The sequence below is a fragment of the Thamnophis sirtalis genome, unplaced genomic scaffold (genome assembly GCF_051295495.1).
Source record: "Thamnophis sirtalis isolate CommonGarterSnake01/CBP01778 unplaced genomic scaffold, rThaSir2_p1.2 scaffold_6, whole genome shotgun sequence".
NCBI lineage: Eukaryota > Metazoa > Chordata > Lepidosauria > Squamata > Natricidae > Thamnophis > Thamnophis sirtalis.
In genome coordinates, this window is record NW_028261386.1 from 97,969,683 (window position 1) to 97,997,296 (window position 27,614).

At 37.4% G+C, this 27,614-nt stretch overlaps 1 protein-coding gene across 6 annotated transcripts in view; it reads right to left on the reverse strand.

The window, feature by feature from the left end:
- The window catches only part of NKAIN2 (sodium/potassium transporting ATPase interacting 2), a 595,332-nt gene that overhangs the window by 34,971 nt on the left and 532,747 nt on the right, over nt 1–27,614 (reverse strand). For 5 of the 6 annotated variants that reach the window (XM_087718532.1, XM_087718534.1, XM_087718536.1 and 2 more), the window contains exon 5: nt 5,809–5,869. In XM_087718532.1, the coding sequence (XP_087574658.1) occupies nt 5,809–5,869 (61 nt within the window). Of the gene's footprint in view, nt 1–5,797; nt 5,870–27,614 lie in introns of those variants that run through there. The other variant, XM_014064022.2, reaches the window with a different exon arrangement.

The window sequence follows — 27,614 nt, forward strand, 5'->3', positions numbered from 1 at the left end:
CTACTGTGAGCAACATCAATCTTTATGAAGCAATAAGTAGCTGCCTCACTCCCATTAAGGGATACTGGTGTTTGTCTACCTACAATATCTTCAGAAATAAATTACTAATATAAATGATAATGTGCTTGGCCATATAATAAAAATGAATGTAAAAATAATAACATGACATGACATAACATGGTTAATGCTTTGTGGAAAAGGATTCAAATAATTTAATCCCACAGAGTTAAATGATTGCAGTTTTAGGATTGTAGTTTGTAATCTGATTCTGTAAATTTTCTTACAAGGAAATGCCATTCTATATATTTTTAGGAGATGGAAGTTATATACACATTAATCTGGAAGAAAGTCTCACTGAACTTAGTGAAACTTACTTCTAAGATGATATGCAAAGCTAGATATTCCTAAAAAAAATCAGGTTTATTTATATAGAGAATAAATATTATTAGATCACAAATCATGCTTGCTAACATTAAGGTAACATTAATTAGAACAACATTAGTGTTGTTCTATATCAGGGGTGTCAAACTCAATTTCACTGAGGGAGGCATCAACATTGTGTTTGACCTGGGGGGGGGCAGAGTGGGTGTGGCCAGGGTAGGAATGGCCAGCTCAATGTTGCTCATGTCAGGGGTGCCTGTGGTGGCCTGAGCATTCTGCCAGAGAAAATGGGCTCCCGAGCTCCATTTTTGGCTACGACAGCCTCCTGCAACCCACTGTCAGCAAAAACAGAGCTTGGGAGAGTCTCACACGGCCCTCCTGAGCTCCATTTTCGCTGTCAGGGCACCACGAGCCAGTCCTTCGCTGTTTCCAAGGTGGCCCCGTGGGCAAGATCTAAGCACCCCTGGGCCGCGGGTCTTGAGTTTAACATCCCTGCTCTATAAACAGAATAATAGAAAGAAATGTGGAAACTAAGTGATATGGGTCACAAAAGAAGTTATTACACAACAAAAGCTCTGCCCTAAATGATTTAAAAATAATATATTTATCTAAATAATCCTATTTGGCAAACTGCATTTATCCTAAAGTGGAACCAGGAAAAGCTCTTTTGAAAGCCTCCACCATGTCTTCATCTCCACATATATTAAAGTTCAAGATGTGGTGATAAAGTCACCAGGTTAGAAAACTGGAGAGCAGCCTATTTTAGCCACAAAGCCAACTGGGTAACCTTGGGCCAGCCACTCTCTCTCAGTTCTATGAAGCAGGCAAGGGTAAACCACTTACCAAAAATTGGTTTGTAAATTTCTTCTGACCAAGAAAATTGCAGAGACTAGTCCAGATAGTCACAAGGAGTAAAACAACAACAACAACAACAACAACAACAACAACTTGCACACACAAAAGCAGCCTTTTGCTACTCTTGATAGGGATTATGGATATTGAAGTACAACGATGTGAAGAACATACAGCTGAGAAGAGCTGTTTTAGATATGGTAATATGACTTTATCTTTTAAAGTTCACTACGTTTACACCATTTCTTTTTTATTAGGGCACAGCAGTGCCAAAAGGGAAAGCAGTCTTAGAAACTCTTCTTTTAATTTCATGTAATCTACGAATCCCAGCAGGCTGGTGTTTTATTGATGACTCTCTAGAGCTTTTTATGAAGTAACTAAATATTTAATGTTTTTGTAAAAAAAAGAACCAGAATTGTTGGGGAAGTGGACATAAAGCTTGTATTGGAGGAATCAAATTGCATAGAGTTTAAACTGATTAAATGAATATTTCAAAGTAATAAAATTACTGTGCAATTTGAAGAAAATGTAGTTCTAATAAGAGTTCCAAAAATAACTATAATGTGTGAATAAGATATTCCATCGTGAAAGATAAATGTTGACATTTTAGTTGCTTTAAATTGGTACTGCTAATATTTCCAGTGACAGTAGAATACAATTGGTTTATGGTATCCAATTCAGCGACTGTGAAAAATAAGGGAAACACAGATTTCCTCTCTGCGTCATAGAACTCTAACTCTATCACATTTTATTTCTAAAAGGTTTAATCTTTAGGTTTACATTCTATTTTACAACTTAATTCATTTTCCCTATCTACTTTCCTTAGAAAATCTTCCATTAATTGATATTGTTTACGCCTTGGCATATGAAGCACTGTTCCCAGAGTTCCAGATTTCACTGAATATTTCCCAAGAAAATTTTGGACAGTTTATCTAAAATAATAAAATGACTATTTTAATGCCAGAGTATTTTAACTACATTAGGGACCTTAATGATTTAGAATATGAATCTGCCTAATTTACAATACTATCCAACCCAAACATAATTTCATTCAGCTGCTACATAGTATGATATGGAATGTGAAATGATCCTGTATGTTATTGGAGACTATAACTAATTTTTGTTTCCTCTTCTCTCAGCTGACTGGGGCTGATTCTTAGCCTTAAGATACCCACAAGAGATTACTAAAATGTCTCTGTAGGCTGAACTAAGAAGTTGTGGAGAGGGGAACCACTAAAGACAGCAAGGGAAATCACTTATGTATGGTTGTTCAAAGAAATACATAGAGATGTTCATGAAGTCAGCAGGTATTCAACCTGAGAGAGATTTTTACCTCTCCTTGCTAATACAACTTGCTACAGCTGTTCATTTTATAGGGAAATAAAGATATCTTAAGCTCTAGGCCTATTTACAACCTTCTTAGGACACCAAGGAGATAGTGAACATGTAGCTAAACAATTTTTTTTCTTGATCAGATGGTTTATTGGAATATTTCCCTTTTATAGAGTGATTATTAATATCTGCCTAAGGTCTATAAAACAAAGCATAAAATAAATTCATCTTCTGCTCTGGCATATTCTTGGATCATTAAAACACCTTATATTGTACTTATATTGAATAATAAAACAAACATGTCAATTATTATAAAATAAACATGTCAATTATGAGAGAAGAAAAAGATTTGAGGTATTCATGCATCCTTTATCCCAGACTTCATGGATTTTCTTTTATGAAAGAAAACTAGGAAAGAATTTTGCTCCACAACATGATATCTAATCCAGCCACAGTTAGAACTTAATTTTCTTCTCCTGGTGAAATCTAAGAGACTTCAGAATGCTAAACAATGCACATGGTTACTGAAATATTTTTTAAAAACAACATTTGTATCTTCAGGGCAGAAGTAGATGTCATGTTCAACACAGACTGGAGCTGAAAAATAGTAGTCTTTTGTCAATTCTAACACCTCTCCATCTCCCAATAGCATTTTAAGTGTATTTATTTGCATTGTGGACATTATTATATTGTCCTCAACATAAATTAGCAATAGCACCTAGACTTGTATACTGCTCCATTGTGCATTCTCTAGGTGGTTTACAATGCCAGCCTATTGCCTACAAAAATCTGGGTTCTCATTTTACCGATTACAAGAATGAAAGGCTGAGTCAACTTTGAACCCAGTCAGCATCAAACTGCTGGCAGTTGGCAGAGTTTGCCTGCAATGCTGTATTCTAACTACTACGCCACCCAGGACTCCTTAAAAGGATGTTGTAGCAGAATTTGAGACGTAAGATAATAAGTGAGTGAACATTTTGGAATGGTGAGAAAACTCAACACAGAGCTTTTGCTTTCTAGACCTCTTAGACATAATATGTACTTCTACCTTCAGAAACATTTTGTTATGTTGGCACATATCTGACGAAAAAACTGCAAGTAAATTGTTACGGGGAAATATACTTCTAATTTATATTTTGTGTATGTAGCTAGATTGTGCCTACAATATTTGAACTGTTTGTAATGTTTGTCCACGGTCCTGATGTACAGTGCAAAAGATAGAATGGAAGTTAAAAATGATAACATAATAAACTCAAGGAAGAGGTGGTGACTATTAGGATTGTGTGCAGCTTTAAAGGGAGATTCCACTCAAAAATCTCCAAGGTCATTCAGGATATAGAATCAAGGCAGTGTCTTTAAACAATTTCAGAAAAAGTCAACTGTAATATTGGGCTTTCAGAGACTCAATGGTTATTGCAGCTTTCCATATGTAGAGAAAATCAAAGGGACTGGGAACTGGCTAGTGTAAGAGGCTGGCTGATACAAGTCAATTCCTCATAACTTTTATTATCTCCACAATCCCTACCTGTCAAAGCATTGGGAAGAGTGTTGCCTTGCTCTTTGTGTCTCTCTCTTCTGACATAATTTCTTTAAGAACAAAGGAAGGAGGGAGGGAGAGAAGGAAGTAAAAAAAAGTACAAAAGAAGGGGAGAAGGGGACTTTCCAATTATTCTGCTGCTCTTCTTTAACAGTTTTTCTTGTCTTTCCTCAAATCTTTGTTTACCTTTACCTTTTCTTATATTTCACTCTACCTAGTTTTGTGTCCTACATCTAAATTGCCATTCTTCAATTCTTTCAGTTTCATCTTTTATTTCCCTTTGATTCTGCCTACCCCAACAAATATGCAATCCTTACGTCTGCCTTCTGCTACTTCACTGTCACTAGCTTGTACTGTATTAAGTCTTCATTGCATGAATGAATCTAAGACTGCATGCCCATTGCTGAAAAACTGTAGACAATGCAGACTAAATCTTTATAACTTAGTGTATTGTGTACAGCATTGTGACAACACCCTCTTCAGAGCATTATTTATTTAATTAATAAATTTACATGGCTGCCCATCTCACATATCTCTGAAAGACTAATAATTAAATCAGAGCAAAATAGCAGTAGACTTATATACCGCTTCATAGGGCTTTCAGCCCTCTCTAAGCGGTTTACAGAGAGTCAGCATATTGCCCCCAACAATCTGGGTCCTCATTTTACCCACCTCGGAAGGATGGAAGGCTGAGTCAACCCTGAGCCGGTGAGATTTGAACCACTGAACTGCTGATCTAGCAGTAGCCTGCAGTGCTGCATTTAACCACTGCGCCACCTTGGCTCTTGCAATAAGAACACAGCATTGGGGGGAAAAACCCAGGAAAAGCATAGGATAGAAACAGCGAATACTCATAAACACTCAAACTAACCACAAATTGGGCTCACCCTTACTATCAGGGCCCTAGGACTGATGGCAAAGGCAGATTTTTAGTGACTTACAAAAGGCTGGCAAAGAAAAAAACAGGAACAATCGTCGACAAGTTGACGTTTTCACATTGTAATATGTTGCTGAATCTTTTATCAAATTGAATCACAAATCCTGAATTGATTAAATGGAAGCCCCTTTCCTTAGAAACTCAAATCCAAATCAGACCGTGACATTACTGAATTCTGAACTGCATCATAATTCACACACACCTATGCCTTTATCAAAAGTAAAACTAAAACCACTGAACTATGGGTAATCATGTTATTCAACTAGGTGTACAGGCATGTTAAACCAAGAAAAAGTCATTCATATATATATGTTGCATTCTCTTTTGATGTTAGCAGACTCTCCTTTACTTCATCTCTTTGCCATGAAACTGTATCTATCCTTGCCAAATGCCACCACAAATCCCATAGCCAATTATGAGAGGTTTACATACAGGATAAAGCATTAGTAAGGTTGTAGTTATCAGTCATAGTGAGAAACAAAACGAGCTGTGCTAGTGAAGAAAGTTTGGAGGGAGAGAATTTGCGCAGCTTGATTTCAGAACAAAGTAATTATTTTGTAAAGCTGCATATTACCATTCTCTCCATTGGCTTCAAACAATTGGGAGCTTTTTAGGAGCCCATATGTTAGGCAAGCTTCTAAACTTTAACTTATTCCTATCTTTTATAGCATGACAAAGTATTCAGAATGGTATTAGAGTGGAATGGATGAGCGAGATGGGTGATATAAAAATGATTTCAATCCGCACGTAATAAACCTTTAGTACTTACAGCTGTCCTCTTCTTCGGTGATACATTTCACAACATAACAGGCGTAGATGAATCCTGCCAGCTTAAACAAAATGGGACAATATTAGATGTGCAGACAAAGTGATTAGTAAGCTTGGCAGAGGGTTGTTCCTATAAGACAAATGCTAACCCTCCCCCATTTTGTTAAGAAAATGGCATATGTTCTGTTTAAAACAATGATACATTCTAGAAATAATAATCTGCACAGGATAGGTCAATCTGTAATGATTATCTGGGTCTACTGCAGTGGTGGATTCCCTCCCCCTTAATTTATGAACATATTTTTGTCACTCAGAAATAAGTAGCAATAGCATTTAGAGTTATATCTAGAGCTTTACAGTGCTTTACAGCCCTCTCCAAGTAATTTACCTAGTCAGCATATTGCCCTTAACAATCTGGGTCCTCCTTTTACTGATCTAGAGAGATGGAAGGCTGAGTCAATCTTAAGTTAGTGAGAATCGAACTGTTGGCACTCAGCAAAATTAGCCTGTAATGCTTCATTCTAACCACTGCGCCATCATAGCTCTTATAATATAATAATAAAATGGTATATAAGAATGCCTGTAGCTGTTTCACTGAAAGCTTGCCACACAAGCAAAAGTCATGGTGTGTCTGCCACAAACTCTGATGGGAAACAATGGCCCCTTTATGACTTCTGGACTTCAAGTCCCAGAATTCCTGAGCCAGTCATAAAAAGGCCATAATTCCCCAACTCTGATGTAAATGAAAGGAATGGGGGTTATGGGGAGATGGTCAGCAAAAGCTTGACTATAAAGTTTTGCTTCATATATTACCAGGAAAATGTTATTCCTCACAACCAAGAGATTCTGTTGACCCTTCTTTCCATGTTCAGTGTTCACAGAGATCAGAACTCACAGCCTAGGAAGTTGTGTGATTTCAGGCACTCCCATTTCTTTGTAGTAGAAACAGGTAATATTCATTAAGCTTTCATCACGAGGGGTCCATACTAACAATAGCTCACAGCACCAGAGTCTTGAATGTTCAAATAAACATTTTTTAAACTCCCTTTAATGCTGAGACAGTTTTCCAAGAACAAAAAAGGCAAGGATCTTGCGCTTCCCTTAAGATCAAGAAGAGTCTTAGGCCTGCTCTTTTGGAGATCCACTCGTGCATCAGAATGACTAGATCTGGGCTGATCATTTTAATGGCGGATGGTAGGAAAAATGTATTTCTTCATAGGTCACTAGCTGAGCTCCGTAGAGCAGGAGTTCCCGACTAGCACACAAAGACTCTCTGCTGTGCTTTAGCACAGCTTGTCAAGCAGACCTCCAAATGGAGCCAATTATAACTGTTCACTGAACCATCTCTTTTATCACAATTTCCCAGCTGGTGATCAGCCCTAGATGGGTGTTCAGTGGCTGGTCTGCCCAGCTATACACTTTCTGACCTTTGGGCCACTAGGGAGAAAATGTTTGCGTCTTTCTGCTCTCTCTTTTAGCTAGCCTTTGGGAAGAACAGCAAATTAGCACAGATGTGCAGAGGAAGTGGGTGGAAGAAATCCCTGAAGTAAATTGGTTGAAAAATTCTGTTGAATACATTGAGGAATTATTTTAATTATATCTAAAAAATAATAAGGGACGAGTTGCATTATGTAAGAATTTCAGCAAGTTTGAAATTCAGTACAATTCTATCTATCTATATGTATACATAGATTTAAAAACATGTGATACTCTTCAAGAGTTGTCTAAATCAAAATATAATAGTAAAGAACTACATTGCTCAAAAGGATTAGGAGAAACTGTAGCAGAATATTGTCATATCTCATGAAGAAAGCATTTCCGCTCCTTTTTGATATCCTTGATTCCTGGGATTACACAAACTCATTTATTCTTAAAGCTGCCTTCTGGAATGCTTCTTAATTTCTCAGTCCAATCTACTTTCCTTTTTTTTCCTGGTAGCTTCCTAGCTAACCTTCTTAGCTTTGGAGGCATCCGCAAATTTAATGTTCTGTTCTGTCATTAAACAATTTGGCTGGTATTAAATGTGTTTTATAGAGTAAATATTTTAGATGATTGTTTCCGGAAGGTGGTGCTGAAGGATTACTATTCTGCTTCAAGGCTGTTTCATTATGGAGTCCCTCAGGGCCCCATTTAATCCCCCTTGCTTTTTTTCACCACCATTACTTAACCATTACTGATTTACCAACTGCAACTTTATGTGGACAGAAATAATTTCACAACAGGGGTGGTATTCAGCAGGTTCTGATCAGTTCTGGAGAACCGGCAGTGGAAATTTTGAGTAGTTCAGAGAACCAAATACCACCTCTGACCTGCCCCCATCTATTCTCTGCTTCCCAAGTCCCAGCTGATCGGGAGGGAATGGAGATTTTTGCAGTATCTTTCCCCTGCCATGCCTACCATGCCACGCCCACCACACCACGCCCACTAAGCCACGTCTATAGAACTGGTAGTTGTTTTTTTTTTAATCCCACCACTGTTTCACAATACTTAATTCTGATGATTTTCTGATTAGACTATAGGAATACATTGTATCTGGAGCTGAAGTGGTCCATAAACTTTAGTTAGTTCAAAATAGGGAGGCAAGATGGTTCATTAGAAAGGGCCACTATTTATATATTAAGTCAGTATTTCATTCATCCATATTGACTGTGTCCATTTCCATATCCAGTTCACAGCAATTATTTTGATTTTTAAAGCATTAAGTTGCTTAGGACCATGTTACCTGATTTTTTAATGAGGCCTTTCTCCTTATGCTTGCATTAAGGGAGGTGGGTTGGGGAAAACTTTTTGTGGGGGTACTCCATTTATAGAATTTCCTACCCTAGAGCATCATATTTTTAAATGCCTTTAATTTGTATTATTTTTGGTTTTGAATTATCACCTTGCTGTTGCTTAATTTGCACAGTGTTTTCATTTTGTATTTAGTTTGGCTTTATTGCATATGTTTTTACTGAAATTATGTCTTTGGGTGTATTTTATTGTAAACTGCCCAAAGAGTTTAAATAAAAATTTAATAAAATCTTGCCTTATCTAAAGTATGTGCCATTTGAATTTTATGAGCATGCACATAGGTGGAGAAAATATACTAGTCATCCATCTGCTGTCTATGTTAATATTACAAAGGACTGGCATGAAATCAGTTTTGAGGCATGAAATGCAATGGCATGCTTCTGGCAAAGTAGCCCATTTGTCTAATTTAACTTTTACTAAAATCCTTTAATACCAGGCTAATTACAAACATATTTTTCACTATTAAGATGTTTAGCAGATGGTGGCCACTGAAGAGGTATATTGGAAAACTCTCCCAAACTGGCAACAGATGATGTATTTTCAAAAGAATTAGCTGTGGGCTAAGATACAAAGTGCTCTGATGCCTTAGAAAATGGTGTCATGTCTAGCCAATGATGGCTGTTTGCAAGCCTCAAAATGGTTGAAAGTTAATAGATGTTAATTCTAAATTTATTTGGTAGAGATGGCTTTGATCTAAATAACTATGAATGACAGTGTGCTGTTTACTCTTATTAAACCTACAAAAGCAAGGTTTTTTGATATTGTTTGGCATGTCTTATGGACTCCTCTGGCTCCATTGTTTTGGAAGCTGAAGTAAAGATCTTAACAAGCTGTTGGCCTGAAGTTCAAGAGGCAACAGGCTGTTAGTCACCTAAGAGTGATGGGTCTGACTCAACCCAGTTGGCAGCTGATTCTGATGACCAGGACTTTGAGGGAAAGCGACATTAACTTCTTTGATTAACACAGCCAGGAACTGCCTACATAACAGTGAATTTCAGATATTCCCTCTATTGGAAACTACATTCCTGCTTCTATATTTCTGTGTCTCTAATACCCTGTTCCAATTAGTGCCTCTTTTCCCTGTGATCAGACATTTGGCTTACTTTTCAGACTGACTCAATCTATGTACTTATCTTGAACTTGGCTTTCCTGTCTCTAAATATTCTTGACTATGTTGGAGTGCTAGGTATAATTACAAGGCAAGCAAACTCTTCAAATCTTGCTGCTCTCTAAATAAATAGCCAGCCTTTGTCTCTGTATCAAGATTTATAACCTGCTGATAAAATAATAATTATTTATATAGCTCTAGTGCTCTCCTGCGTCTGCTTTCAAACAATTGCTTGTTCCTGTTTTAAGATGTAATTGAAGAATTTCTAATAAAAGATTTGAATTTTTTTTAATTCTGTCTGCTCTAGTGTTTTGGACCAGTCTTGATTAGGCTGTTAAAAGCTCTTGATTTACTGGCTTAAAACAAAGTCAGAAAACATTCCCTCACAAGCTTATCACTTGGATTTTCTCTCCCCCCTAGCCCCCAATATCATTTAGATCAGGAGTATCAAACTTTTTTGCTTGCCTGGGCTGCACTGAGTGAAGAGGAATTTTTGGGGTCACATAGGAAATATATAACATAGCTAATGTATATAAGTAACAACTTTCCTTTATTTTTTGGGGGGGGGTGTCTTGTGGTGCCAGAAAGTAGCTGTCCAAAGCCACATGCAGCCCATGAGTTGGGCATGCATGATTTAGAACAAGGGTGGTAGAAGAATAGAGAGCAAAACAAAAAAGACAGTTATCATAAAGTTGTAAGCTGTACTAAATTGTTTAGCTGATTAGGATTAAAAGGTCAGAGAGGAGCATCAAAGTGAGTTGATAGGGCAATCAGGATCTTAAGATTATGTTTCTAACTCTAGAGTCACAAACCACAGAACCATGAAAAGGAATGACTATTACATTGGGAGTCATTTGGAAAAATGCTATAGTTTTATTTTCAGATAATATTTTACCCAGGAGATCATTTAAACAAAGTATGTCCCATCTGTACTTTAGCATGGTACCATTTCATTCTACTATAGCTATTTTAATCGGCAGCAGCTATATCAATTATTGTTTGCCATTCTATTCAAACAACAATTATTTATTCTTGTCCTTTTGATTCTCAGTATGTTAAACATGGAATTCATGTTTTTCTGGAGGGTCAAATTACACCATGTATTACCCACATGCAATTTTTGTTTATATTTTTGTCGCAACAGCAGCAGTAGGGTCTCAATTAGGGATAAGGCATTATGGGAACATAATGCTTTTCAAAATTCTCCCTTGCTCCATGGTGTTTTCCTGCTGAAAATTCTTCTACAAATGATAAGACAGGGAGGGCATAACAGTATGGGTATAAATTTGAAGTCCTCTATTTCAAGGTCCTCTGTCCATATATATATACAGTATATATATTGTTGTATATATATAAACACAACTAACCAGAGAATTCCCCTATATTATCAAATTTGATCCTGGAGTTATCTTAATGCCCAAGTATCAAATAGGGTTAAGATGAGCATGCAGGCTTGCTGAATAAAATAACAAGAAAACAATGTTCTTTTTCATGAAGAAATTAGCATTTCAGAGATCAGTTCTCAGGTGAAAGTTGCAAGTTTCCCAAATACAGATTTGCTTTTTGTTTTCAGATAGCATCTTTTGCATACACAGGTAAAGTTGTTAAGTAAGACAAGGAGGGGAATAAAAATAGACATGAAGCGATGTAGAACCTTGTTGCAGTTTTCATCACTGTAGGATATCATCTCTACTACTATTCTTTTTACATGGTTTAAAGGTGGATGGTTTTGTTCTATATATGGGATTTCCTTTCTCACCATGTTAAACAAATAGTTCAGGATTTCTAAAGGAGATCTAAAACACAGAAAAGTGTTTCTATTCAAGGATTTCTCATTTTCTGTAATTGAATATGTTAGTAACACACACCTCCTTGGTACACTATAGAAAATTTATGAAAACTAAAAATCTACAATTCAGTTGATTTATCTTAACTATTGTTAACTACTGTAATCAGTGCTTCATTTAATTGTGATTCAACTCCATGGATATTGCTCCATAGCCAAATGCAACATGGTTTTATCACAATTATGACTTACTACCTTAGCAAAAAAAAGATGCAATGAAGGCACTAAATAGATGGGAATGCTTTCCCTCTTGGAACCAATTTTCATAATGGAAAATGGACTTTTGTGGAAGAATATATTTGTCCGATATCACTCATATAATATGTAAATATGCAGGTAAGATTATCACTCCCGCTGTCAAGCAAAACCAAGCATTTAATAGTCAGTGCCATACCATGTGCATGAATCATACAAGTGGCAAGAAAATAGAGGCAGTAAGGCATAACACAGGTTATGTAAACACAGGGCCAATCAAAATGGACTCAAATGTCTATACACCAATGCACAGAGTATGAGGAATAAACAGGGCAAATTAGAAATTCAAGTAAAAGATGGCAGATACGATATTGTTGCCATTACAGAAACTTGGTGGGATGAAACCGACAAATGGAACATACAGCTAGAAGGATTTAAATTATTTAAAAGAAATAGATCAAATAAAAGAGGAGGTGGAGTTGCACTATATATAAGAAATAATTACCTTTCTACAGAAATAGAGCACAACAATGATGAGAACTATCTTGAATGCATTTGGGTCAATATTAAAGGTTGGGAGGGAGGGAAATGACATTGCCATAGGTCTATACTACAGGCCACCCAACCAAGCAGAGAAAGTAGATGAACTTTTTGCTAGTCAGCTAACAAAGGTATATAGGAACCACACCACAATAGTAGTAGGGGATTTTAACTACCCTGACATCAACTGGGAAACAAACTCTGCACCAAGTGGAAGATCCAACAGGTTCCTAACAAACCTCTACTTTCCCAAAAAGTAGAGAAGGGTACAAGGGGATCAGCCATATTGGACTTAATTCTCACTAACAGAGAGGAAATGATAGAAGGTGTTGAAGCCACAGGAACCCTGGGGGCAAGTGACTATGCAATATTGGAATTCAACATTATGCAAACACAAGTAGTAGAACGAAGTAAAACTAGAGTCTTGGACTTTAAGAGTGCTAATTTCAATAAACTCAGAGAGAGGTTGGGAAGAATTCCAGGGATGAGAATTCTCAAGGAGAAAACAACTCAAGAAGCTTGGGTAATTTTGAAAAATGAGATTACAAAAGCCCAGTCTAGCACAATACCAAAAGAAACCAGCATGGCTGCATAAAGAACTGTCTGACAAATTGAAAGACAAAAAAGAAAAGTATAAAAAGTGGAAAGGGGGGGACATAACTAAGGCAGAATATCAGCAAATAGCTCGAGCCTGTAAAGATAAAGTGAGGAAAACTAAGGCTCACAATGAAGAAAGGCTTGCCATAAAAGTAAAAAATAACAAAAAAAGCTTCTTCCAACATGTTAAAAACAACAAAAAAGGTAAGGAAACAATTGGCTGGGAGAAAGTGGCAAGAAGGTGACAAGCTACAAGGAAAAAGCAGAACTGTTTAACTCATGTTTTGCATCTGTCTTTACACAAAGGGATAAAACAGTCCAACCTATCAAAAACAGCACCACAAAAATCAGATTAGGAACACAAATTGAAATAGGGAAGAAAATGGTAAGTGAGTACCTGTCTACCCTAGACGAGTTCAAATCACTAGGACCGGATGGATTACACCTGAGGGTTCTGAAGGAACCGGCAGACGAGATCTCAGAACCACTGAACTATATCTTTCAGAGATCCTGGAGCACTGGGAAACTACCAGAGGACTGGAAAGAGCTGATGTGGTTCCCATCTTCAAAAAAGGGAAAAAAACAGATCCAGGAAACCACAGACCTATCCGTGACCCGACAAATGCGCGAACGACAAAAGCGCGCCGACAAAACCGTGGTGCTAAAACCGCGATGTCCAAAGTGCGCCGACAACAGCGCGCCGACAAAAGAGCACTGACAGAAGCGCGATTTAAGTTAAGGTAAGGTTTAGGTTTAGGTTTAGGGTTAGGGTTAGGGTTAGGGTTAGGGTTAGGTTTAGGGTTAGGTTTAGGGTTAGGTTTAGAGTTAGGTTTAGGGTTACAGCGCGCTTCTGTCGGCGTGCTGTTGTCGGCGCGCTTCAGCGCTCATTCGTCGGCGCGGTTTTGTCACCACGGTTTTGTCACCGCAGTTTAGTCAGGAGCGCTTTTGTCGTTCGCGCATTTGTGGTGGAACCAGACCTATCAGCCTGACCTCAATACCAGGAAAGATTCTGGAAAAGATAATCAAGCAACGAATTAGCGAACACCTAGAAGCAAACAAACTAATAGCCAAAAGCCAACATGGGTTTGTCAAAAACAGATCATGCTAGACTAATCTTATTGCATTCTTTGATAATGTGACAAAATTAGTGGACCAGAGGAATGCCGTCGATATAGTTTACTTGGACTTCAGTAAGGCATTTGATAAGGTACACCATAACCTACTACTAGATAAAGTAGAAGAATGTGGGTTAGACAGCATCACCACCAGATGGATTTGTAACTGGCTGACCAACCGCACTCAACATGTAGTCCTCAATGGAACTGCATCTTCATGGAGGGAAGTATGCAGTGGAGTACCTCAAGGCTCTGTTTTGGGCCCAGTACTCTTCAACATCTTCATCAATGATTTGGATGAGGGAATAAATGGGGAACTCATCAAATTTGCAGATGACACCAAGCTGGCAGGAATAGCCAACACTCCAGAAGATAGGCTCAAGATACAGAAGGATCTTGACAAACTTGAACATTGGGCACTATCTAATAAAATGAAATTCAATGGTGAAAAGAGTAAGGTTCTACATTTAGGCAAGAAAAACGAAATGCACAGGTACAGTATAGGTGGTACCTTGTTCAATAGTAGTAACTGTGAAAGGGATCTTGGAGTCATAGTGGGCAACCATTTAAATAAGAGCCAGCAGTGTGCAGCAGCTGCCAAAAAAGCCAACACAGTTCTAGGCTGCATAAACAGAGGCACAGAATCAAGATCACGTGAAGTGTTAATACCACTTTATAATGCCTTGGTAAGGCCACACTTGGAATACTGCATTCAAGTTTTGGTTGCCACAATGTAGAAAGGATGTGGAGACTCTAGAAAGAGTGCAGAGAAGAGCAACAAAGATGATTAGGGGACTCGAGACTAAAACATATGAAGAACGGTTGCAGGAACTGGGTATGTCTAGTTTAATAAAAAGAAGGACTAGGGGAGACATGATAGCAGTGTTCCAATATCTCAGGGGGTGCTACAAAGAAGAGGGAGTCAAACTATTTTCCAAGGCACCTGAGGGTAGAACAAGAAGCAATGGGTGGAAACTAATCAAGGAGAGAAGAAGCTTAGAACTGAGGAGAAATTTCCTGATAGTTAGAACAATTAATCAGTGGAACAGCTTGCCTCCAGAAGTTGTGAATGCCCCAACATTGGAAGTCTTTAAGAAGATGTTGGATAGCCATTTGTCTGGAATGGTGTAGGGTTTCCTGCCTAGATAGGGGGTTGGACTAGAAGACCTCCAAGGTCCCTTTCAACTCTGCTATTGTATTATTGTATTATTAAATTAATTTTTACATGAATTTCTCCATCTCCAGGATTTGTTTTCACTGAAGTGTGGATTGTCTCCTTTAACATTACCTTACACAAATTCTTTCTCTGTAATAAGTGTAGCAACAGGAACTCTGTTGTCTTTCCCAGAGGAGGTGATTAAGGATGGTTGAAATCAAGCAGCACAAAGTGGCTTTGTTTGTCTGATGCATGGCCCAGCCATTCCCTCCCAAATCTTCTAAAACTGTCCTAGCTTCTGTACAAAAAAGAAAGGTTGACGTCTTCTCTATTTCTTGCATTTTCTTTTCTTTTTTATTCCTTAGATTGGTGGCATAATTGGGGTCAACCTCACTGCAGACAGATTGAGAAAAGCATTTACTCAGATTCTCCGTAGAGACCCTCTATTTTTGCAAGATCTCTCTATGGGATTGTCTCAGTCTTAGAAGGCAAGAGAATCAACTTATTCCACAGTAAGCAGTTTACATATGATGGGAAAAATTGATGTAGAAGTTATTTTATCTCAAACAAGTCCACTTTTGTTTCGGCCTCAACATAACCCATGGGACTTGGTGGCTCAGTGGCTAAGATGCTGAGCTTGTCAATCCGAAAGGTCGGCAGTTCGAATTCCTAGCGCCGTGTAATGGAATGAGCTCCCGTTACTTGTCCCAGCTTCTGCCAACCTAGCAGTTCAAAATCATGTAAAAAATGTAAGTAGAAAAATAGGGATCACCTTTGGTGGGAAGGTAAGAGCATTCCATGCACCTTCGGTGTTTAGTCATGTCGGCCACATGGCATGACCACGAAAACATATTTGGACAGCACTGGCTCTTTGGCTTTGAAACGGAGATGAGCACCGCCCCCTAGAGTCAGGAACAACTAGCACATATTTGAGAGGGGAACCTTTACCTTTTAAACATAACCCCTTTGGGTTGTGTGAATTACTAGTTTGATTTAAAAGGTTTGCTTAAGAGGACTGGCATGCATTATTTTATTTTCCCTGAAAATGAGTATTTCAATAGAGTACCATAGACCTTCAAATGAATTTGAACATGATATCATAAGTTTTGAGGTACCTTTCAGAATTTAATGAAAAAAATGGCACCACTAGAAAGGAGATAACGAGCCTTTGAGGGATGGTGGAGTGAAAGACCCTAGCTTTTCCTTACAGAATTACCCTCAAGGTAGAAATGCTGCCATGGAAACATTTCTTATTTTGAGAGATTTTCTGAAACCTCTTTTTCTCTTGTAGAGACTGTAATGATTAGAAGCAATGGAGTAGAGCATTCTGCCAAGATTCAATCTATATCTTTCCAGCTTTAAGAGTATCCAGATTTATTAAAAGAAAGGCTTGGTTAGTTATGTCTGGGGTAGAGAAGTGGAACAAGTAATTCTATTCAGATGCACTAAACAATTTCTTTTCCTCTCTGTTCCTCACCCATCCCCAGTATCCTTCTCCTTCATATCCCCTTAAGACAGAAACGTGTACCTGGATTGAAATCAAGAGCCTAGAATAGGAAACACCTTCCCTTAGATCTGGACTTGGCAACGTGATGCGATGGCATGCAAATTTCTTCACACAACTCAATCATGGCATGAAACTACCTAGTTTAACAAGACCCTGTTATAATTTATATGCCATAAAGCTTATTTCTGTAACTAGAAGGCTTGATTTCCTCCCAAGCATTTTTATACAGCAGGTTCAGCCATTAAAAAAATAGGGAAAAAAGAAGAGAAGGAAACAGAAAAAGAATGCAAGAAAGACCCATGTTCCCAGTTAGGAGAGTTGAGGAAAGCTACACACTGGAAGAGGTAAGGGAGTTCTGCAAAATCAGAGCAGGGAAGATTCAGACAGGTCTTTGAGCGGAGACTTGATAGTCATGAGAAGGTTGCATAGAGTTTGGACAGGCTGCCAGTACCATTACAGGGAAATTGGGAAGGAGTTGTAAGATCTGTATGGAGTGTTAGCAGGAAGAGCAGAGAAAAGCATTTATAGTATAGCATAGTGACTTTTATGGTGCCAGTCCTATAGGAGTAGGGATTAGAGCAGATCCACACATTTTGGTATTGAAGAAGGCTGTTAAATCTTGGTGTTCCAGGAAACCTTTGGAGACTGAAGAGAATAGGTCCACCTGCACTTCAAGATTGTGTACAGTGGCAGTGTTTCCTCAGTGGAACAGATTTCATAGGTATGAGGCATGGCTGTTTGGGATTTTTTAAAAACAACCCTTGTTATGAATAAGGAGCATATTTTTCTTAGAATTGAAGCAATTATGATTGCAATATGTAATTGAAACAATTTATAAACCAGAATTGAAGAGAAGAAGAAAAACAACAATAGTAACAACAACAAATGCGTTGAAAATAACGATGTATAATTTTCAGGTTGCGCTTATGACATAAATTGTGTGCAACTGAGAACTGCTTCAACTTTAGAACGTATCAAACTCCTATGTGTGAATCAAACAACAACCACCCCTAGTTCCCTTGTTTATATAATAAACTAAATATATAATTGTGTAAAATGTGGCATCTTTATAATCTTGAAGATTAGATTCTCTTCCATACAATTCTACCTTAGTGAATAGAATAAGTAGCAAAGGACAGCAACTGCAGACTGATATTCTGTGTATGCAGGATCATGGTCACAATTATTGTTCAAATAATTAAAAAATATAAATCTGAAAGACAGATATATCGATAGAGATAGATAGACAAAAATAATAGATATATAAACAGACAGACAGATAGAATGTTAAGAGTTTTCTTGAATATAGATGTCAGTATACATATACAGTTACCAATTTCTGAGATAATACTAAAATAAAAATCAAATTCCGTCTATCTGTTTCCTCTGACTCTCTTTAGGGATACAAATTGTTTTCATACACTAAAAATACCATCTGAGTTGGTGAGGGAGAAGTATGCTATATAGGAAAGCAGATAATTCTTATATATGATTTCATTTTGCATTAATGTTCAAACACTAAACTGATTACCAAAAGCTGGTAACTTGATTGTAAGATAGTGGTAACATACATACATACATACATACATACATACATACATACATACATACATACATACTGAGGCAAGAAGAGAACATGGGTAAATTAAAGGAGGTTAGTTGAAGGAAGTGAAGAAGAAGATGCTGTGAAAAATACAGATGAATTAGAATGAGAATTTAGATATCAAATGGTTGGACCCTATTGAGAAATGTTTTATTTCTTTTAAGAAATTATCCTTAAGGCTACTTCAAAAGAAGGAGTAAAAAGCTTTGCTGACCGGAAACAAAATACCATATCAGAACTCTACAAAAGTGTTTCATAATTTTAAACTGAAGTATACAGCAAGGCTTTTTCAGAATCATTACCTGGCCAGGCACATCCTGAGGACACAATGAGCTTGCAATATCTTGTCAATGCAATACTAAAATAAAAGATAATTAATCATAGGAGACTGGAATGCTAAAGTTGGAAGTAAACTAGCATCTAGTATAAAGAGAAAAATGTCCTTTCGGGTATGAAATGAAGCAGGAAACAGATCTGCCAAAAAACACAAGGTGTACAGAAAATATTTTCTTCAAACAATCTAAAAGATGGCTTTACACACATCACTAGATGGACAACATTAAAATCAAATTGACTATATACTCTGTAAGTCATCACAAGATTTGGTACTGGTTGCAACTCAGAAGATCAGTTCTTTCTTGAAAAAAATTACAGCTTCAGTAAATAATCAAATAATCAGTCCAAAAAGATATGGGATAACAATATCCCATATGATTATTCAATGAAGATAAATAACAGATCTTATAGATTACAGCTGAAAAATAAAATCCCAGAAAAAGTTTGGACTGTAACTCATGATATATATATATATAGTACCTTTGGCTGGATGGACAGTATTAGTATCTAAATATCTACATCTCTATGTAAATTAGAAAATTATGGGATGTAATGTCTAATTAAAAAAACTGACCATTTTTCCATTTTAAATTGACTTTATGGAAAGACTGAACTTTTAAAATTGGGAGAAAAAATTGTGATACAGAAAAATTAGATGATATGGGGATTTTGACTTTGACCCAAAATATAGATGAAAATAATTTTTACATACTCTTTTTTAAAAGATAAATATCATCCATCAAATATTTACTTATTTGGGGGATGTATCATCAAATCATTTATATAAATATAAATATGTATTTATTTTTAGTGCCAATATTTACAATTACAACATTTGCTAACAACATTGTTTGGACCAGCAGCATTTCCAGTTTCAAAGACACCTGTGATACTAGAATAACTTGTTAAATCCTTTAAAACTAAAAAAGTTACAATTAGTTTTTATAAATATTTGTTGTCAATACATGAATTTGACATGCAGATGTTAGGAAATGAGTGGAATAAAAAACTAGAGGTTCCTATATTGTCCAGGCAATGGGAGAGTGTCTGAACTTCTACAGCAAAAGTGTCAATGAATTTCAAATTATGACAAGTATTATGTAGAATTTATTGGACTTCATTACATTTGTACAGAGAAGGACTGTCAAAAACATTGCTTCTTTGGAGATGTAAGAAGAATAATGCTTCTTTAAAATATGTTTCTCGAATGTTTCATACCTACCAAGTTTGGAGAAAAAGTAGTGGATTATATAAATATGATTGTGCAACAAAAGCTAAATTGAAAAGGATAATATTCTTTTGGACTGTATACCTAGTGCATGGAATTTGACAACTATTACTAGACAACATGCCCTTATTGCTAAATGACTGATATTGCTAAATGACTGATATTGCAACATTGGAAAGGTGTATGACTCAATTTATTCAGTGAATTGAAGACCTGATTGAATTTGCCATTTATGAGTGGATTGTCTATAAGCGTAGATTTTATATGGATCTTTTATCTGCTGTTTTGTTTCTTTTCTTTGACAATGTATGTATCTCTGTCATTATTATCCTGTGTTTTGTTATTTTCCTCATAAAGAACAGTAGAATATAAATAGATTTAAAAAAACAAACCACAAAGAAAGATAGAAAGCAAGAAACAAGAAAGATGAAAAATTGTCTAGCTAATCAGAGTTCCAGAGAAGGGCAGAGAAAGAATTATATCTAAATAAAGCAGTGCCAAAAATTCAGAATAGCAATCAAGCGCTAAGGGATTTGGAGCAAGCCAATAGTTCAAAATTGGGGAAGGAATTTGTTCAGATTGTGTATTGTGCCTTCACTAATTTAACTTATACAAAAATATTAACACACATATACTCTATACACGTTGCTATGTTAACAAATAATGCTAACCCAATACAAATCAATTAAATTTGAAGTAGACTTTTTTTCCCTAAGGTCAAACATTTTCAAGGATAGTGACTATCCATGAAATTACTGGAAACTGAAGGACTCTGATCTGAGGAAAGGCTACTGAATGTTTCATAATTACAACAGGAAGATTTATTTACAGAAAATACATTATATAAATAGGCAAAGCTAGCTAGCTGCATCGAATGAGAAAGTTGAAAGAGCACGTGCTTTAGGTTTGTATGTTTTTTTCTGAGAGAAAAAAAGGCAAAAGACAGTGAGCTCACAAAAGTTGACCCTCAAAATGTTCATATATTTTGGACTTCCCATGAAGAAACTAGAAACTGTGCCATTAAAAGTGGAGCTGGCAACTGAAGCAAAACAAAGAGCTGCTACATAGACCAGTTCTTTGTATTTCTTCTCCAGTGAAGGAGAGGAGTCAAGATCCCTCACCAGTGCTCCAGACTGTTTCTCCTTGTGAGGAGACTGTCAGGGTTCCAAATAGCATCCTTCATTAAATAAAAATCCAAGGATAGAGGGTCCTCAAAATTCAAATTTATTAAAGAAGCCATGTTGGCACATCTGGGAAAACCCGAATCTGAAAGCTTCCAGGTTTTCCCCACCCAGTTGAAAGTTCAAGACCCTGCCCCAGCACCCACATGTCCATCACATGGCCCAATCAACCAGTCATGAAGGAAGATTCCTCCCATCCATGCCAGTCCAGGTGCAGGAATGAAATGACCTTGACTTTTTGAGAAGGAATGTTATTATGGCTACATATCTGCCATGCTCCATACAATCCCTCCTCCCACTTTCTCACAGTAGAATATGTTTGAATATGTGGCAGGCTTGAGGCCCCATACAAATATGGCTTCCAAGCCTGACAGAGATGGCAAGACAACAGACTCTGGAAGTTCTGGAAGATGAGCAATTAGATAACTTGTTCAAACCACAGTCAACACCTTCCAAAAGACATTGTTCAAACACTTACTTTTTCTAATCATTTTTGGAAATTGTTTGTTAATTTCTTCCCAGCTGGGTGAAGATGCAGCCCTGGAATGTGCCTAGTGAACCCAGCAGTGTGCCTCCCTCATCTGTTGAAGGGAGTTTACTGGGGAGCATTGCGGGTGGTAAGTATGCATTAACACGCTGCGTTATTTAGCACTTAGATTTATATACCCTTCACAGGGCTTTACAGTCCTCTGTAAACTGTTTACAGAATCAGCTTATTGCCCCCAATAATCTGGGTCATTTTACCAACCTCAGAAGGATGGAAGGCTGTGTCAACCTTGAGCCTGTCAGAATCAAACTTCTGGTGGGAGCAGTGAGTTAGTCAGCAGTATTACATTCTTACCACATTCTAACCACTGCACCACCACAGCTCTAATATCCACTTTTTTCCTTCTTTATATCCAATCCTCTAAGAAGTTGAAAGAATAGATTGTTAAGAATCTATTGTTAAGATTAAAATTGAATAATTGCATAAAGAGTTATATTAACATAATCAAAATTTAAAACATAAAGTATTGTAGCTGTTTCCCAACACATGTAACACCACCACTTCACCAGTGCTTCTCAATTGCAGCCATTTTCAGATGTGTGGACTTCAACTCCCAAAATACCCCAGCCAGTAATGTGGTATTGCTGGGAGTTGAAGTCCACACACTTCTGAAAATGTCTGAGGTTGGGAAATGCTATCACTACACTGTTTTCTTTGCTATCTTGTTTTATTGAAAAAACTCAGTAGGAAGAACTGCCTCATAATAGCCATTAATTCTTAGGAGTTAATTTTAGGATTAAATTTTGAAACTTGAAAATCCTCATGCTAGTTCAAAGATAGCAGAATAGTGAAGGGCACTTGGTCCACTCCTCAGCTACTTTCTAATTAAATTAGCAATATGAACCCAGCAACTCATTCATGAGAAATCCTCCCCACCAAATATTTCCTTTTCTGAAATATATTCCAAAAACCTTCGGAACTGGCATGAAAGAAAAGGGCTAAAAACAGTAGAGAAAAACTCTCAAAATAGAACTTTCAGTAAATGTACTAAAGTTTCAAAGTTATAAATACAAATACTGAATGCCTTGGCCTAAGCTGGATATATACAAAGATATGAGATAAAGTTTGTGGCAATCATTACCATGAAGGAAATTGTTTGTTTACAGAAAAAAAAAAAACATCTTCTCATGGGCTAGAAAAAAGATTGTGATTTTGTAAATGTATATTTATTTACTCATATATTTATATCCTGCCTTTATTATTTTTTTACAAATAAGTGAACTTGGCAAAGATATACAACACACCTTCTTTCTCCCCCCCCCTATAACAATAATTCTGTGAAGTGAGTTGGGCTGAGAGAGACTGACTGACCCAAGGGTTAGGGTTAGGGGTTAGCCAGCTTTCATGGCCAAGGTGGGACCAAAACTCACGGTCTTCCACTTTCTAGCCTGGTGCCTTAATCACTCGACCAAACTGGAATATATGAATATATAAAGATGCAGTAACCCTACTGCGAGCCTTCCCTCCCCCTCCCCCCGACAAATTTTACCATTTTATTACAACCAAGATGAAAAGCTGGGTATCTCAATACCCTCTCCCTTTCCTGCCCAACTGTATTTATTCGGCAGATTGCTCTGTTTCACAAAACCTCTATTCTGATGATGAAAGGACAGTAGGAGAAAACAGTACAATGTGTAGAGAATGTACTGAATGCGCTGCTTCTCCTCCTTCCTGTCAGGGCAGGGAAGCATATGAAGAAGTGCACCTGCCTGTCACTTTTCTTCAAGTGCTTTTCAAGAAGGAATCATACATAATACCTTCCCACATCCATGGTTTCCGAGAAAGTTACCGAATGGTTTTTAATCACCTGGTTTTGATATCTGATTGCTTTCGGCAGCATGAGCTGTTCCTATCGTACTGTCTCCTTGAATGTCATCTTTTCCCATCAGCTTTAGGATTAGGATAAGAAAAACTGGTGCTTTGTGCTGCTACAGATCCGGCAAAACCACCTCCTGCTCACAGCTCTCCAAACAAATGCCTTGCCTTAAGCGACCCCCTCTTTGTAACCACCTGGATTAGATCAAGTAGCTGATTATAAATGTTAGGCAGTTATTTGGGGCAGACAACATCTGCATATCCTGAAGACCGGGAAGACTGTTTGCTGAGATCTATTTCTGATAGCAGAAAAGACAAGCAAGAATCTTTCTGTTAAACAAAGACAAGCTTTGACAAGCTCTTCTCTGCTGAGTACAAACTGCCTCATAAGCCAGAAACCCATATGGTGAACTATTTGCATGAAGGATGGGTTCTGAATTTAGAGTATTTTTTTCTAAGCTTCTCAAGACTGTTGTAATTGCTTAGCATGGTCACCTCAGGAGACAGTGGAAGAAACAGCAGCTCCAACTTTTTTTAATCTTTCATTTATTCTTTGGATCCACGTTCTAGAGGTGTAAATAATTCTGAGGAAAACAAACATGAAAATGGAAGCATTATATTCTACCATAAGTAACAGTAGAATATTGCAGCTATTTTAAAATTACTAAATCATAAAATAAACACCATCCTAAGTACAGTCTTTATGAATACAGTCATGTTCAATGTATGCATGTATTGAAAAATAAGATCCATGATGGGTGTCCTGGGAAGCCATTACACTGGATCACTTAAGAGGTTCCAATTATATAGTTCTTCTCCTAGTTATTTATAACTGTTCTGGATTTTCCAGGGAAATACAGTAAATGCATTAGGAATCTCTGAACATCCTACAGGGAACAATTTATAGACAGATTCAAAAGATCCTTACATTGTCATTCAATTTGGCATAGTTATCATCAACCCATTGCCAGCTTCTTTTAGTAGCGAATGGGGCCATGTTCCCATCCTAACTGATCAGTAGCCAAAACTTGCCTAAAAAGGATTGTGGATAAATTTCTTGTAGAATTTGATATAAATGTGTTTTCAAAGGATGACATATTTTTTCCTCAAAAGAAGCAAAAACAAACCTATTTATTGGTTTCCAGATCCATCTGATCCTGTGGAACTACTAAAGTTGTGTTCTTGTTATTATGCAATTGCAGGTGCTAAAGATGGTAAAATAATTGTTATAATACCATAGCATGATGCAGCTAGTCATATTTGGTCACATACAACAAAGCTTTCTGATTTTTTTTGTGGGGGGAGTCAGGAGTAGTATTGTCTTTTTTCCCCTTTATCTGTGTTTATTAAAGCAAACAAAACCCCGTGCATTATTCTCACTCTGAATGCATGCAAATTAAACAATTTGGATTGCTTAGCATCTGTAAGGGCTCCTTGGAGATCCATGCCTGCCTCACAATTGTAATACAGCTTGAAGAGAGAAATTAACAAAAGCTTAGATCAGTCTGCTTTAGAAAGCACAATCAGATACCCAACAGCATCCATGGTGTGATTTAATAATTTGTTTCATTTACTGAAAGAAGAACCATCTGTAAATAAGATGTGTTAATTGCTTACCATGACCTATTGTACCTGTTAGGAAACACGTTACCTTGCCAGGCATATTTATTTTACTGATATCTCCCAAGGGCATCCTTTATACATCATCTGCAGCTTCTCTTCTAACTAAACCACTATAGTCTACTGTTCACTTGTTACATGACAACTGGGCAGGCTGACAGGCGAGAGAAAGGAGCTAAGATCTAAGATACCTGAATTTGACAAGAGCTAGCAAGCTGATGAGGGAAGGAAAAGGTATTTTAAAAGGAGAACCAAAGTAGCAGTATTGTAGTCAAATCTCTAGAGACATCACATTTATTTATTAAATTTTATTTATTTATTACATTTTAATGCTTCCCGATTCTCTGATAAAGTGACTGGGAGGCTTACTATATAAAGACAATGCAAAGCGATTATAATTAAAAGGATTAAATAGAAAGCTAAAAAGCAAGAGGATGGTTAACATGGCGGTGGGATCTTGTCTTTACTGCTCAGCCGCCTTAAAGAAATGGGATTCCAGGCCAGGTAGCAGAGCCAGCTCTTTCAGTAGACCAGGAGTCCGTGTCTGGGGGCTATAGCAGAAAAGTCTCTTCTCCTGTATCCCACAAGCTGAAATTCTTTGGAAGGCGGGATTTGAAGTAGGCCTATTCCACTGGAGTGAGTGAGACAGGCTACTGCCACTGGGGTGAGATGACTTTTCAGATACTCTGGACCCATGCCATAAAGAGCTTTAAGAGTAATGACCAAAACCTTGAACTGAACCCAGAATAATACTGGCAACTAGTGCAGCTCATTATACAGTGCACCACTGTTAAGTGGTGTTACATGTGAAACCCACCCACCCCCGAAATGACTGTACTGCTATGTTCTGTGCCAGTTGTACCTTCCAAATACTCTTCAAGGATAGCTCAATGTAAGAGCACATTGCAGTGATCTGAAAGAGAGATGACGAGGACATGACTGACTGTGTGCACAGCTTCATGATCCAGGAAAAGGGACAAATGGCGCACAACACGACGTTAAAAATGTTCATTAAAATGGTACTGCTTCTGAAATCATTGATATAAAATGGATCATTAAAAGGATCAGATGCTTTCCTTTTGAGAATCCAATTTGTTTTTCAGGTACCAAAATAAAAACATCTCATACTCTTTAGTGAAACATGGGATGACCTCCATTTCTGGGTCATAGCCGTGCATCTCTGTGTCAGAGGAAAAGTGGGCTTTTCTTTCTTTTCCTTCCTTCTTTCCTTCCTTCCTTCCTTCCTTCCTCTCCCTCTCTTTCTCTCTTCTCTGTCTAATTAATTAACATTATTATAGCATTATCATTAAAATATAATTAAGAGCTTCCATCACTTTTAATAACTGGCTAGGGTTTGTTTAGAAATGGTAGAACAGAAATTGGTCCCTAACTAACTTCCCTGATGGAAAATGGTTCCCAGACTCTATTCAATTCAAGGCAACATTTGTAAGAGTGAAAGGCGTTCACTTTCTTACGGACCAAAAATAAAGGAATCTAGTATAGTATAATTTTTTTAAATTAAAAGCCATATATTTTTATGAACTCCAGCTCATTTCAACATCCCAATCCTGATGACTTTCTATATTACGCTCATCTTTGCATCATTGTTAAATTTCCTCCTTCAGATTTTCAATGTAATATCAGAGCTCTAGAAAGCGTATTTTAATGAGCATCCCCTTAGCAATTTTGCAACCCAAGATACTACTTGAGTGAGTTGTATTAATGGTGATAGATTCCCATTTAAGCACTGGGAATAAGCTAGGGATTTACAGGTGAGGGCATCTGCAGGGAAGAAGGAAGATTTGACTCATCATTTAGGTAATTAATAGTGAAATGGGTAAACAATATACATTTTCAGCTTTGGGGTTAGACAGGAAAACTAATGGAAGGTTTAAAAAAAAATAACGGAAAAGGAAAATATGAAGCGTCTCTACCATGGCCGTCCTTCCCCAAGCAGCTTGCTTAAAAGTAATCAATACTCATCTCCTCAGGAAAAGGACAGTTTTAGAAAGCCACAGTCTCTGATACATATAAAGACGGGGGAGGATTATAATAGTTACACTACTCAACAAGGCAGTGATTTGTCAGGGGGCATTAAAAGGACTTCTTTGAGGGTGACACCCTCACAGTCTGATATGATATGACATCCTACAGGCAACTGGTCCAAAGAAGCTGGAATCTCCCGAGAAATTAAAGCTGTAAAAGCCTTTATTTCTGGAATCTAACAAAATTATTTTAGTAGCTACAGGGAGGGGAGATGACAAATTAAGAAGAGGACTCATTCTTGGGAGGGCGGTCTCTCTTTTTCTAAAACTGCATCACTGTAGCCAGTTAAGTGGACAAGTTATTTCTGACAGTTTATGAGCCTTGTTAATATAATGTGCTATCTGGGAAAGTGCCAGCTAGCAAGTTCCAGGGAAGTCAAAATTAGACCACAGTGGTGGCAGGAATCAGAGACCCATTTAACACCAAGTGTTTTAGCTGAGATGGTCTCTTCTGCTGCCAAATCAGCAATATTCAACCTGGAGCTCTTGGGCTTTGTAAAGCTCACAATAGACCTGAATGCACAATTATTTGTAGCACTAAATTGCCCGGAGGGGGAGGGGCAGAAGGGGAAAGCATG